At 34.2% G+C, this 14918-nt stretch overlaps 1 protein-coding gene across 1 annotated transcript in view; it reads right to left on the bottom strand.

Moving 5' to 3' along the window:
* The window catches only part of RFC1 (replication factor C subunit 1), a 42822-nt gene that overhangs the window by 19897 nt on the left and 8007 nt on the right, over window positions 1-14918 (bottom strand). The window contains exons 3-4 of the mRNA XM_032998980.2: window positions 13641-13716; window positions 11503-11622 (exon numbers count right to left, since the gene is read on the bottom strand). Of these exons, the coding sequence (XP_032854871.2) occupies window positions 11503-11622; window positions 13641-13716 (196 nt within the window). The remainder of the gene's footprint in view (window positions 1-11502; window positions 11623-13640; window positions 13717-14918) is intronic.

The raw sequence follows: 14918 nt of genomic DNA, 5'->3' as shown, positions 1-14918 counted from the left end.
CATCTGTTTTATAACTGAATTTAAATTGACAGTATTATCACAAAAGTATGTTAAATTTTCAGTCATCTCTAATTTAGGCCTATTTCTTTTCACATGAAAATTTGTTTTCTTAGTCACTTCCCTAAGTTCAGATGCTGTCATATGTCTGTCATCTATAATTTTTGTTAAATACTAGACAGAGATGGAAAGAAATTATTATTTTTTGTTTCACCTTTTCCCAATAGATCATAGTAACAAGAGTGTTTTAGGCATCAGCTGGAATTTTCTGCTACTGAGCACTTAGTAGAACATAACAAGTACAAAGGGAGATCCTGACTATTCCTGGGAGAAAAAGTTCGGAGAGGAAGAAAAATAAAAGATATGTCTGTAAGGGAGGAAATTATTTCAGCAGTTAAATCAAGAATGACTAAGGAAGTGGCATTTTAGGCAATTCAATTCACAAAGCAATATATGGAAGAAAAAAATTCAAGCCCAGGCCCTCAGCTGACAGCTTTACTATTCTCAACACTATTTACTTTCCCTAGGTAACAGTAAATCTCTTACTGCCATTTAGTTCAACATAACAAACTGTCATATATCTGAGACATTCTTTAAGTTCCTAATTCACAACAGTATCATTTACAATAGTTTTGAGGTCTGAATACGAGACTGCTTGTCCCAAACAATTTCAGAAATATTTTTGCTTCTTTTAAAATTTTTCAGTTTAACAAGAAAATACATTTGCGAGAGTAAAATGTACCTGCTACTAGAAATCAACAGTTAACGTAGATGTAATTACATTTATTTGTCTTGGAAAAAAGATACAAATGCTATTCTTCCCTCCCCTTGCTCCCAGCTTTTCTTAAGCTAAGGACCGCTCCACACTAGAAAAGAATCTTTACTTATCACTACTGTTAACAGGAAATCTACATGCAATATTGATTTTTTTTCATTATTCACTCATAGCCATTTAACTAACAACAAAAACCAACAGGATATTGCTTTCACTCGAGTACAAAGAAGCAGAGTAAATATAATTAGTTTTTAATTAAAAAGGATGTGGATTTGAGCCATTTATTATGTCAATACTATTACCAATAATTAGAGTTTTACTTTAATTATGTCCTTCCTAGGAACAACAGTATCAGAAGCATTTATCGATATCAAGCGGTGGCTGAAGGACATGAGACTCACAGCACTTATGAACAGTTGTTTATAAATGTAAATAAAGGCAGAATGAGAACATGAAAGTAGTCATTAGAAAACAAAACCACCCTGATTCTATTAAGCGGGTTTCAAAAGATGCTTTATTGGATAGATATTCAGACTGAAGTTTCATCCCAGGTTCAGGAAATTCACATGAACACATCAAAAATTTTCCTCATCTCTAGGCATTCCCTTTTTTCCAAGTACTTAACAGCTTTTCCAGTAAAACCTTAACGCTTCTTCCTTGATGCAAACTGCACATGCATGCCTACTGCCACAGAAGTGAACAGCAAATATTAATCAGCTGTACACTTTCAGTTTCCTTACAAGCATGAAGGTGACTTAATTTACACCTTTGAAAGTATCAAGAGTTCTAGTATTGCTGCTGAACTATTCAGTCAATGTTTCTCAACAGGACCTGTAAAAGGAGAAAGGCATTCTCATTCATACAAGCAAGCCAGTAATTTGTGGGAAAAGTGGAAATTTGGATTTTAGCTTATAAAAATCATAGATTAATTGCATTCTTACAGCAATTGCTAGGTGAACAGTCAAGATAGCCTTACATGGGTGTAAGGACTTCACAAAGTAACAAGAATCAATTTTATCACCAACTAGATTACTTCCATGTTGCAGAACCTCAGTATAGTGGAACAAGGCTATTCTGAGATCACTATTTCCTGCTTACATTGACAGGTTTTTTTGTGTGCTATGCCATGAAAAAAATACCCTGAGCATACACATCAGGTTTTTTCAGGATTAACTCTGAATTACAAAACAGAAGTCAAGACCATGTGTATTCTAGTCAAGTTTTTTGGAAATGAAGTAGATGTGCCAAAGAGAAAGCTAATCATGTGATTAAAGGGACAGGCATGACAACCAGTAGATTGCTTTTAATTATTTTGGATGCTAACACTACACATGAAGCACAGACCCGTAACGCCCGGCAGTGTACAAGGCAAAACTACCTTATCAGCAAGCAACTGTTAAGTCCTGAGGGTTTTAAGAACCATTTCATGACATTAAAGCACATCTGGCTTTCATTTTTCATACTGTTCTAGCAGTAGCACCATCAGGTTAATAAACTAATGCCTGCAGCCCACCTGTAACCATTTGTTACTCCTCACCCTTCCTCAATAGGCTTGCACCTGCTGGTTACAGGCAACACGTGCAGTTGTTCCAAAACCAAGCCCTATCACAGTTATCTAGGCTGTTTTAAACATTCGTTTAAATTCAGATCATTCTAAAAGGCTCAGATTCAGGAATGACCTCAGCCAATCTAAAAAGGGAGCAATCTATTGCAGGAAGGGACCATGGCAACAAGCAGCATAGGACAGATCCTCCAGATGGCCTTCAGAATAACGTATTTTATTCATCTTCAATATTCCTGTATTGTGTTCCTCATTGGTATAGAATGTAATTCCCTGATTCCTATTCTGTTTAGAATGCAAAATATTTAAGGCAGAGACAACCTCTCACTATGACGCTGTAAAACCAACTCCAAATATAAGCAGGGCACCTACAGGTTACAAACAACTCGTACTTATTATGATAAATGTATGTGAAATTGGTGTTTGTAGACTACTACATAAGGATTTCTATATGAAGCTAAAGGACTATATCCTATGCAAAAGTCATTAAATCTACATTACTTGTGTAAAATTACAATATGCTGGACATTCTTCAGTTTCAACTGCACCACATCTGTACAAGTACTTAAAACAGTCCCTGTCCTGAAAACTCACAGTCTAGAGCACTAAGTATTGCTGTCCAAGCTAAAGTTGAGGGTGGAAAAACTAGTGTATATATGAAAAAAAGTCATTGTATCAGGTTTGATTATTTTAAATATGAATTGGTCAGTATGGAACAGACCCGACACTCGGTAGGACTGAGTTTTGTATTCACCTTTTGCTTAAAGTAAATCTTTAAGAAAATTACCATTAAGATAACTCAACCCCTGTAACTCCTTCCAAAGAGAACAGATGCTATGTGACTACCAAAGTGCTTTTTTTTTTTTGCTATCTTCCACCACATTTAAAAACACAGTAGTTGCAACCTACATTTCAAAAACTGGTCTGTACAGTCATTTAGTTTTATGTAATTTCTCAACAAGCTAATTGATTTTAGATGTACTACAAACATGCACTTTAAACCATAATTGTTAGCACTCTGCCTATATTGATGTGTCAAGGTTCCATGCTGTTACAAAAACATAAAGTTTACCAGAGCCATTCTAGCTTTACTCCCCTGAAATCAAATTCACATTTGGATTTTCCAGTTATCACAGATAATTTCAAGAAGGTGCCTCTGTCATATTTTTCACTTTAAGGGGAAAAGGTTCTGGAATCCTAGACCGCAATGCAGTAACTGTCATGTCTAATTGTAATTATAAACTTTAGTGCCAAAGAACACAACCTTTAATATCATTTTGTCCAGTACATACCAAATAAAATTCTTACTGAAATACATATACTTATCTTTTAAAAATATCTTTAGAAAGAAGTTTTAGGAACATTAAAATATATGAGAAGGCTGAATATACTTAAACTGGAGTAAATGATCTCCATCTGCAAAACCATCAATTATAGCAACGCCTTCCAAATGAAACACTCACACTTGCCATAGAAACAGCTGTGTGTGTTACCTTAGACGTTATCAGTCCATTAACTCTTTCCAGTTTATTCTAGAGAGTTTTATTCACTTGAACGGGTTACTTTTACAATAATAGCAACTTTATCATTCCACAAAAGAAGATCTGAATCCTCACCATGCAATGAAACTTCATGTTCTGATTTAGTTGCCTAAAGTTTACTGCATAATATGAACATTCAGTAATGCCAAATAAATAACTAGGAAACAGGAAAAAAAAATTAACTTGAAAAAAATCCAGGCAAATATAAATGTATTCATTTTTTCCAGCTGCAGCTCGTGCAGCTCAACTTACTGAGCCATTCAGGACACAGTGTTCTGTTTCAGACAAAACGAACTAGTCTAGCAAAAAAAAAAAAAAAGATAAGAAGTCCTCTTTTACATTTTACATTAATCCAGGAGATTAACCAAGCCATTTATAAATAAATAGAAATTAAGTATTACAGTTACAGAAAGTTCATGCAGGAAAGTGGAAACTAGGGAACTTCCCCTGCTCAATTTTATCATTCAGATGCAATATATTCAATGGTTAAAATAAACTGATGATATTTCTAAGCAAAAGTCATTTGTGCAAGTATTGAAAAAAAAATTATATTGAGCAGCTCTACAGCAAACATGAACTGCAGGCACTTTTTAGATTCTACTTTTTACCTTCTCAAAAGATTTTATATACTTAAGTGCAAAAATTTGCCATCCATTTTCACATGCTTCATGAAAATAATTAAAAACCTGCAAACCACCTATAAAAAAAATCACCTACACCTTAAAAATCTAACTATTGAAAAATTACCAAGCAAGTTATAACATTATAGGTGCACTACATAACATCTATACCATTAAAAAAAACCCAATATATTAATGTGAATTCTGAACCATAAGCAGCACTTACTCTCAAGTAAGTGCTAACATGAACTCTGAAGCATAAGGAAAAAAAAAAAAAAGGCTACCTGCAAATAAGTTACTTGTATCCACACCACTTAACTGCCTACAGTAACGGTATATGAATTACTGATATAGTAAGAAACAATGTGTTGCTTTTTTTCAGTGGCACAGTGATTTTGTAAACAGAAATAACCTCCATGAGTCAGTATTTTTATAAAGTGTTATCCAAATATTACTAAGTACTACCTCTGTGTTAGGATCTTAGGTGCTACCTTAGAAATGTGCTGTCTTACGTAGGACACAGAGCACAGAAGAAGGAAGATTCATTTGCACTTACAGAACTAAATACATTAAATTCTCTTTAAGTATTAAAAAAATTAATGCCTAACCTTTAACTGGGTTCATAAGTCATGTTGGAGATGGAAAGGAAAACAGACATTAATTGATTGAAAAGAAAAATGCTGTTCCATGCACTGTGATTTCCATGGTGCTATTCTAAACGCTCCCCTTTTGAAATCTCAGTTTCTACTTCCCTGTACTACCTACAGTGTCATGACCATTAATGTTACCTTGCTCTGACGTGAACATAAATACCCAGCAAAATACAGTATTTGTGTTTCACCACATTGATGGCATAAGGAGCCAAGGTATCAGCCTGAGAATAATAAAGTTAGAGCTCAGTTGGAAAATAACAGATACACGACAAAGATTAGGCACACAACACTGAAGACACGCAATTAAGTTCCAAGAAATGAAAAACGTAAAACACTCAAGGTACTTAATATATTTACGTGTGCATATTTCTCTGTATTTATGTAATAAAGGCAAAAAACATCCCGTATATGTGCAATTCACTGCTAGTTCACAGCAAGAAGGACGTTCATTTTTTTCAAGGTACTGTTAGATTTGTGCAAAAATTCAACCAAAACACCAAAGGGAAAGAAAACCCAATAGAAGTACTTGTTGCAGTCATGGAAGAGCACAATGTTTACAAGAACAGGTATCTCCACAGAACTATAAAGCAATCAGATTAACACTGGGTTAAGGATACCATCTCAGTTCCTTAATTTAAAATAGATTTACTACACTTATCCAAGGTAACCTGCATTCAGCTACCAGAAAAAGGAGAATTCACTTCATACTGCTTTCCAGGAAAAGAAAATGATTAAAAAGCATTAACTCCGGTATCCAAATTAAATGGAAAAATTATTAATTTCATCTTAATTTATAAAGTAGAATAACAACACATGGAGCTGCCAACGCCTTTAAGAGGCTCACACATCCAGTCTGCTACATGCCTAAAGTTTTTTTTTTATAAAGAGTGGTATTTTATGCCATTATATTTAACATTAAAATCAATACACATTAAAAAAACCAAACACAGTTCTATAATAAAAAAACAAAACAAAAAAAAAAAACAAAACTACCACATAAAAATATATTTCCACTTGAAAAGAAACGATTAAAAAGTAGTTAGGCTTTTAAAATATTGAAAGCAGTCTACAGAATAAATAGCTTTCACACAGAAGCCATTTAAGGAAGGAACAAGAATGAATTACATATGAAAATTATTTTTCCATAAATTTTCCTCAAAGTAAATTGACAATTACAACAATCATTTTGCAATCCAAACACATCAAGTGAGTAGCACACTACTACAGCTAGCCAGCTGCTTTACCAGAACATCTTCTAATACACCTCCAGAAAGTAGTAAAAGATTACCATGTACTTGTAAAAGTGCAACAACATGGCCATTATTAAAAATTTAAAATCTAACAGCAACTGTTACAGAGATTAAACTGCAGTGAATTTATTTCACATCTTGCCATGTTTGAAATATAGGCAAAGTAATCCTAACCACTCTGTCTTCTGATAAATGAAACCTGTCCACTTTTTATTCAAAGTTACCACATTGCCGTTATCCTAGACTCTGCTGAGAAAAAAGATCACCTCAATTTTACTTCATCCACACCTCTGGTTTCCACTTACTCCCCTATTCAGGGTGGCAATTCCAGATCAAATAAACCAGATACTAGCATACTTTTACTGTGTTTACAAAACACTCCTCTCACCACTTAAGAGTTTGAGTTCAATAGCACATTTACCATTACAGGACCCTTATAGTTGTACTGTTAGTAATCCCAGACTTAACCAAATTAATTGTAATGGGGGTCACTTCTAAATACATTTTACATTGTCCTCTGTAACACAAGTCCCTGCTTCTCCATAGGGTTTCTGCCAGAACCTATACTCTCATTCCTCAAGCATACTTCAAATCAAACTTCCTTAAGGTTCAACTACATATTCTCAACTGACCTTTCATAAAACACTAGAGGAAAGCAGGTACACAGATCACTATTTATCATCTTCACCCATTTCTGCAAAAAAGTACAGCAATTTCCATTGGTATATACAATGCTAGTATTTCCCAAGAAGTGACAATTTTTTACTCCCCTATGAAATGTGTCAATGTAAGACATGTTTATTCACTGACAGTCTGCTGCTCATTTGAACCAATGTTTGGATGTGGGGATATTTTTGGCTACCAGTACTAGCACTTAACTGATGGGGTTTTTATGATTATTTGTTTGTTTCCCCACCCCTCCCCAATATTCTCTATACTAAAGAGCATATTCAGCAAGCACATTCACAAGCTATTCTCTTCTTGTCCTATTTTCTAAGCTCCGAAGGAACAGTTTTGCAGTAACCTGCAATCCTACCCAGTGTCTACCACTTTGGTTTTTCTAGTTTTATAAATAATAATTCAGCCTATCACTAGAACAAGGCACTATTTTTAAAAAAAAGTTGTATTTTGCAATATTCAAGTGATCAAAGCGATTGCTACATATGCATAATTATCTCTACACTATGTATATGAAAGACTAAGTATTCACTAGAAGTGAAGTCACAATACCTGCCAAATAACCACCTGTGATGAAACCACAGGAGGTTCAACACATCATAATAACAGGTCATCTTCTACAAACAAAGCTCAAGGTTCCATACTTCATTAAACAGTCAAACAAAGTGTTATTTTAACAAGTACAAACATACATTTGGATTTTTTCCCATCCACTAAGACTGTTCTATCAACAAAAAAAAGGCTCTTTTTCCCTTGTTACCTGATAGAATAATTTCACTTTATCTCTGGCTATCAATAAATTAAATATTGAAATAAACTTAATTAAAAGAAATAACCAAGTATTTCTTATAGAATTATGAAGAGCAACTATTCTTACTTTATTTTTACTTTAAAAGCTAATAAGAAACAAAGCAATAATCTCATCAATCCACTCTTACACAAACCAAAAATTCCCTCTACGTTTTTCAAGAAAGCTGTATCCCACCGTTATACCGAAGAGCTGAAAAGAAACTCAAGCAACAACAGGAAGAAAGTTTCAAATGAAATTGAAAAATAGGTCGAGTCAGTTAACTACCAAGCTTCTACCAACTACTTAGTGCCAGTAGGCTCTTTCAAACACATTGCCATGGACAGAACCCTTGAGACTGAGGTTCTGACTTTTGATCAAGTCCAACAACTGTGGTTTTAAGTTTTCAGTTGAATAACACTTAAAAAAAAAAACACCAAACAAGAAAAGGACAAATGCATACAAATTTCATCAGGATCTTTTCTATCTACTATTTCTATATTCCTGTTCTTGTAAAACATGTTTATCTCAAGCCAAGAGCTGTATCAATAGCATTAAAAAACACTCTGCTTGACAGCTCCATTAAGCTGAAGAAATAATTTATACTGATTAAATACAAACAAAATTCAAGCATTAAGTCTCAAGGTTGTAAATGCATTGTTTTAGTCACAGACTATTAAGTCAACCTTGTATGTACTTAAGACTCTTTAGATAAGAGTAACCTTGAGCCCTGGTTTTCAGGGATTTCACTAGTAACCTTGACCCATGGTATCCCTATGTAGAAAAAGTTAGTTACACCACCTTGAATTGCATAATAAACCTAAATATGTACTGTTTATTCCCCAGGAATCTGATAATTGATCTACTCTGGGATGAGTGCTGTTAAAGACCCTTTTTAATTAAGAAAGAATTGTTGGCAAAACTGTCAAAAGTTTTGAGTAAATGGACAAATAAGATAAATAAAGTGTTCAGGATACTCTGGAAAATTAAGCTCATTTGAATACGTGACATAGCACAGCTAAATTCCACGTCAAATATCTAGGACAATAAGCACAATCCATCTTAGAAACAGTAATTCTGAAAAGTGCCTGAGAAGGACCAAGGTATAGAAAAAAGCCAGCTGAGACATACTTCTAATGGGATACTGCAGCAAGCAATCCTTTTTTGTTTTAAAAATACATGATATGATTATAGGGAGGCATTGTTTATGTTCAGCAATGATCTGACCAAAAAAATACTATACCCAGGGACTGTATCCACTTTTCCAAAGATGCATCCTAAAACTCTGAGGGATCACAGAACTACTCCTGGAATTCTAACACTTTCAAAACATGTTTTATCAAAATAGATTTGGATTCAGTGCTGTTAATTTTTATCACAGTTTCTAAGAATCCATACAGGGGAAGTCCTGTGGCTGGTAAAGAACTCTAGGAGACAAATACACAACACCTGATAGTAACAGCCTCAGCTGAGCTCAGACCAGATGTAGTAAGTCCATCTAATCACAGCAGCAACTCACAAAAACGTTTAAGTTTTTCTCACTTCAAGCCAAACTTATAGTGAGTAGAGAGAGATGTGTTAAGAAATACCTTTGCAACCAACATGTGCCCACCTAGTGTTGCAACTCACAGGAAATTGTACAGCTTGTGTTGTACGGGTGATCAGAGTATGGCAACCAGTATCCAATAGCAAAATACCTAAATTTATCTGAATTATAACAAATCAACCTAAAATTACAATAGATCCAGTGAAGAAAGAGACTTTTATGTTTTAAAAGCAAACCAGAAAAGAATGAACCTAACATGACAAGAGATCTAAGATGGGAAGCTATCAGCTCTGAACAGCAGAACATCCATAAACTTCAAATTTATCAAATTAATGGAGTCAAATTTAAGATGTTTCCAATCGATGCTATTCAGTAAGACAGGAATCAAATTCAGTTACTAAGATTCTGACAATACGATTAATTCTTTCAGCCCACATATAGTCTTAATCTTTGCTTAAGTGCCACTAACAGATCTCTTGGTTAAGATAAAAACCGGTAGTAAAAGCAGTCCTGAAGTCGCAAGCACTCACATTTATTTCAAATGTTTCTTAAAAAACCCACACAACTCTACATAACAAAAAATGCACATGCATACACATTAAACCAACTTTTGTCACATGTTAAAAAATAAGTGTTAAAGTCCGTCTTCAAGAAATACTGAAATAGTAAGATACATACTAGAAGCTCCGTTAACTTTCTTCCACAGATGCATTTTTACAAAATTCACAAAACCCAAGTATTTTCCCCTATGCTGATGGCATACCTTTAAGGATGCTCAATTCATAAATAAGACTGAATCTACCTAAACTGATGTTCACCTATCAAATAACAGTAGCTAATGCCAGTGAAACTTTTCCATAACATCTCAAATTTAGTAAGCACACAATATGAATTAAGCAGTTGGAAACAAAACTGCTTTATGATAGAATTAAGAACACAGGGGAAGGGCTGGGGAACGGAGACAGCAGAAAATCACAATCAGGTTTTTTTTGGAGCTGGGAAGGAAACATGTTTAACAATAATTCTGTAGGATGAAACTTCCTCAATAGTGGATGTCGTTCCTGTAAGTTCAGTCAAACTCCTCTTGAGAGCACCAAAGTCAAGAATCACACAAAAAGCATCACTGGAAGCAGTAATAAGTAACAACAACCATGCAAACAATGAAAACAAATTAAAACATAAGACTCTTTAATTGAGCTGATATTGTGAAATTTGCCCTTATCTGTTCAGTTAAATGGTACTTACTGATTGAGTTAAGATTGTGGTTTTAGTTTAACTATACAGCTTCTAAAGAAGAGACTAAACAAAACTCTGCTAAGAGCTTAGTAGTTAATCACCAATCACAAATTTTTCAGAAGGCTACAGGCAACCTGAAAATGATCAAGAATGGTTAATTACACTCCCTCCTTTCCCCAAGAACAAAAACAGCTCCTAAATTTTGAAAGCTAAAATCCATGACTGAGAAGTATGGTACAGTATGGTACATACAAGGTATAATGAAAGGTTTTTTTACAATTCTTTTTTCCAATTCCAGTTCTTTCTAAAAGTCTAATGGACCTTTTTTTTTTTTCATTTTAAAAAAATTGTTTGCATTGAGAAGGAAGTAAACACAATACCCACGAACCTTTACAGTCACCAACACACTAGGCAGAGATTAAAGACATAGAAAATCATACACCAAGTCAAAATCCGCATTTTCAAACCTATTTATGGTAACCAACAGTCACTTCAAAGTATGCTAGTTAGCAGTTTAACTATATTAAAAATACTTCCTGCGCTTAACTCCTTCCCCTGAATGTAAGGAATACTCTTAAGCAGTAAAGTGTTACCTTGTGAAATTATATGCCTATTTAAAATCAACCTAAGCCACTATGCAGCATCACCTCAGTTTTACCCTGCTCCTGATTTTACAATACTTGAGGCTAAATTTCTGCAATACTTTTGGTTAGCTTGTTTAAGCAGAACATAATTTGTCTTCTTCAATATTAGGTTTTAGGGTCATATTTAAAAGTATATCAGTCAAACAATCCATCCAATTTGTAATATAATCCACCTCTTACAGCTGAACATAGAATAATATATTTTTTCCATTACCTGACTCTGAAATATAAACAACAGGGTCCTGCTTTAGAACTTTACGAAGTTTTGAAGTAGCTGCTTTTTTCTCAGATGGCTTCTTGGATTTTTTCACTGACTGCACCTCTTCTTCTGAATCTGTATTTTGAACACAACATAAATATGTATTTCTACCACATACATACAGGCTTTAAGTAATAGATCACATAACATTAGTTAACATTTGTTCACATACATTCAACTGAGTGAGAAAAAGATATCATATGTAAGGTGAGAGCACAGCTTCGTTTTTCTCCGTCAGCTAACAGCCTAGCCATCATTTATTCTAGCACATACATGTCTAACTGAAAATTTGGTCAGAACTCAGTCTAGACAGTGGGATTTGTTTATATAACAAGAAATATTTTGTTACGTATTCCAAGAACTGCTATGCTGGTATAAAAATCTTTCTGAAAAGGAATGCAACTGTCAAGAGTACCACATGAGATTACTAGAAGAAAAAAAAAAAACAACAAACCACACAACACAAACAAACAAACGCCAACCAAAAAAACCCCAGACTTTTAACATAAATTCATTAACCTGATTAAATTTATATAGAATTGTTTTATGCTGGTGTATTCCACAACATCTCTTCCAACAGTAAACAACAGGCTAAAATAGATCACTGAGGTTGTACTCTTGATTTTTCAGGAGAACACTGGTATACTGCCATTCACTTCTCCAACCATTCTCTATATCCCAAAAGCTGTCAAGATATCAAGATTATACCACCGAGAATTATATAATCCAACTTCCAAAGAAGTAAGAAAGACAAACTGAAAAAGCCAAGATAACCAGCAGGTGTAACAGAGGGTGTTTTTCCATGATAAACACTAATATATATTGTCATTATTTAAAAAACAAACAAACAAAAACCCACACACACTTTCCCTGTTCAGGTCTTCAATAACTAGAGCACTATTTCTCTATTGCTCGCCTACTACTAATGGGCTAGAATTTGCAAAGTCTCCAGACTGTTATCAGGACTTTAAAGGTAACAGTTTGAGTTATATGATACTTTTGTACCCCACCTTTTAATGCAGAAATATTTCTACTGCTATTCCTCACTGTTAAACAGGAACTGTTTACAGGACAGTTTACCTGAAGATCTGAATGCATTTTTCTCTATATATAAGAATTATTCTGACAGATGTTTGTGATTTTTTTCTTCCACAAGACAAGCAATCTTCTACTGTTAAGAGGACTGCTTCTAAAAATTCAAGATGAAGTCTTCCGGAGAACTCAAAAATCATAGAAACTCCTGCAAACTTCTCTACAATTTAGTAACAAATATTCAAGATTCACAACCGGATCAAAAAGGGATTAAATGACATAACAGCTCAGAAATATTAAACTAGAAATTTCAAGCTTTTACACTAAACTAACTCGACAGGCAAGGGTTTGCAGGTTTTGTTTGGGGGGTAGGGGGAGCAAAGGGGGTGTGTGCTTGTTGCTGTTTGGGGTTTTTCTAAATATAACTGCTATAAATGGGGTCTCCCTTATTGTAATATTCCAAATAATATTTTTACAATGTGATAGCAGTGCTTTAAATGACATTCTGCATGTTCTGTACTGTAAAACTATGGGATGAACATTTACAAGATTTTTTATTAGTGAAAGACACATATGAAAACACAATCATCATTAAAACCATATCCTATATTATGTTCATGCAATGCACAGAAATGTGAAATTATAGCACATGATCGGCCTCCTGTACCCAGGGTAAGATGTTATTTGTCATGAAGAAAACAGGAAACCTAAAACTTCCTACAATTTATATATGTCTTCATAACAAAAAAAGTTCTGGAGTTTTGATAGACTTTATTGTCTGAAGGGGGTTTTTTGGGTGGCTTTTTTGCTTGTTTGTTTGTTTTTTAACAGAAGCTTTGTTAAAAAGTTACTCTGCACTATATATTACATGCATGGCACACACTGCACTCTATCAAATATATTTAGCTATCCAGCAATAATTACTGTGAAGAATGTTTTTCATTGGATTTACTAAAAAAACAAAACAACCACAGCTTTCTTTCAGATCTACCATTTACCTAATTGACCTTGAATGCTAATGCCAAAGATACAAAGGAACATTCAGAAACTGTGAACGCTACCTGAATCATAGATAATTCTTCTTTTCTTGTTTGTCCGCTTTTGTTTGGAATCATCTTCGCTAGGTGAATTATTCACCTAAGAGTAACAGTCCATTAGTTCAACCAGTATACAGGTCCTTCAAGCTTTTATTCAACTACACATTCATTTTTATGAGTTTCAAACAAATTCTAACAGGAATTATTTATTTCCCAGTATTACATTTATGAACAATCTTGTGCCAATGCATGAGTGGGAGGGGGAAAGGCGCAGGGCAGAGGAAATAAGGAAAAAACTGCAGCAGTAAAGAAACATGCTCCAGTCACATCATAGATTATTATGTTTAGAATAAATATTCAAGTTCAGAGCAAATTAAAGTAAAGCAAACAGATTTTTCAAGCACTTCAAACTTTTAATCCAAAAAATAAATTGCATGGTCCCACCAGAAAGAGAGGTGGTACAGGCCAGTAAATTACTTATACTGAATTCAGCTTCCACTTTTGGTTCCATTATGGATATAGCTTTGCTGTAGCTACCAGAATTCCACACAACTTCAGACTAAAAAATAGCCAGTTGAAAAAGGAAAAAAGTATACACAACAGTTGAAGCTAGATTGATTTCCTATCCAACGTCCCGGGTGCTTGCAGCTTCTCATCTCACCCATTAAGCAGGGCAACTACCTTAAAAGATTGCACTAATGGTCACAGTCAAGAAGCGTGTTCTATCTAGCAGCAGCTAGTATTAAACTGTGTCAAGGAACTTTTTTAAAAACATAGACAAGTTTTAGGTATTTAGAAAAACCACAACTGTACTGGTAGGAAGTTTCCTGGGCCCACCAAACTACCACCTATGCTTTTTTTGTAGTCATGCACAGCTGTAAATGCTTCTTAAAATATCATTCTAAGTAAACATAACTACACATTATATAATCCACATTCAGTTCTAATCTGAAACCTGTTAAATCCTTGATATAATTGGAGAATTCCAAAGCAAAAATATACATTGCATAAGGTAATTGCTACGTCTTTCGGTTCCACTTAATAATCCTTTATTTTCACATTGAAACAATGAAATTACACAGCCAAAATATTAAGTAACATCATCTTGATTGCGATGCTTAACATTAAACATTCCATCCTATTAGAAATCCTTCCATTCTCTAAACCTGATTTTAAAGCCCTCTTTAGCCACTGCTTCCCCTTTTTTATACTAGTTCAGATGTTTAACGTGAAAAGTAGTCTGAGACTTGAACCCAATCTAATTTCAACCTGTCATTTTACAGAATTTGGTCTTTGCAACAG

The sequence above is a fragment of the Tyto alba genome, unplaced genomic scaffold, assembly GCF_018691265.1.
Source record: "Tyto alba isolate M040663 unplaced genomic scaffold, T.alba_DEE_v4.0 Super-Scaffold_6, whole genome shotgun sequence".
NCBI lineage: Eukaryota > Metazoa > Chordata > Aves > Strigiformes > Tytonidae > Tyto > Tyto alba.
This window is presented reverse-complemented; position numbering and strand designations above follow the sequence as displayed.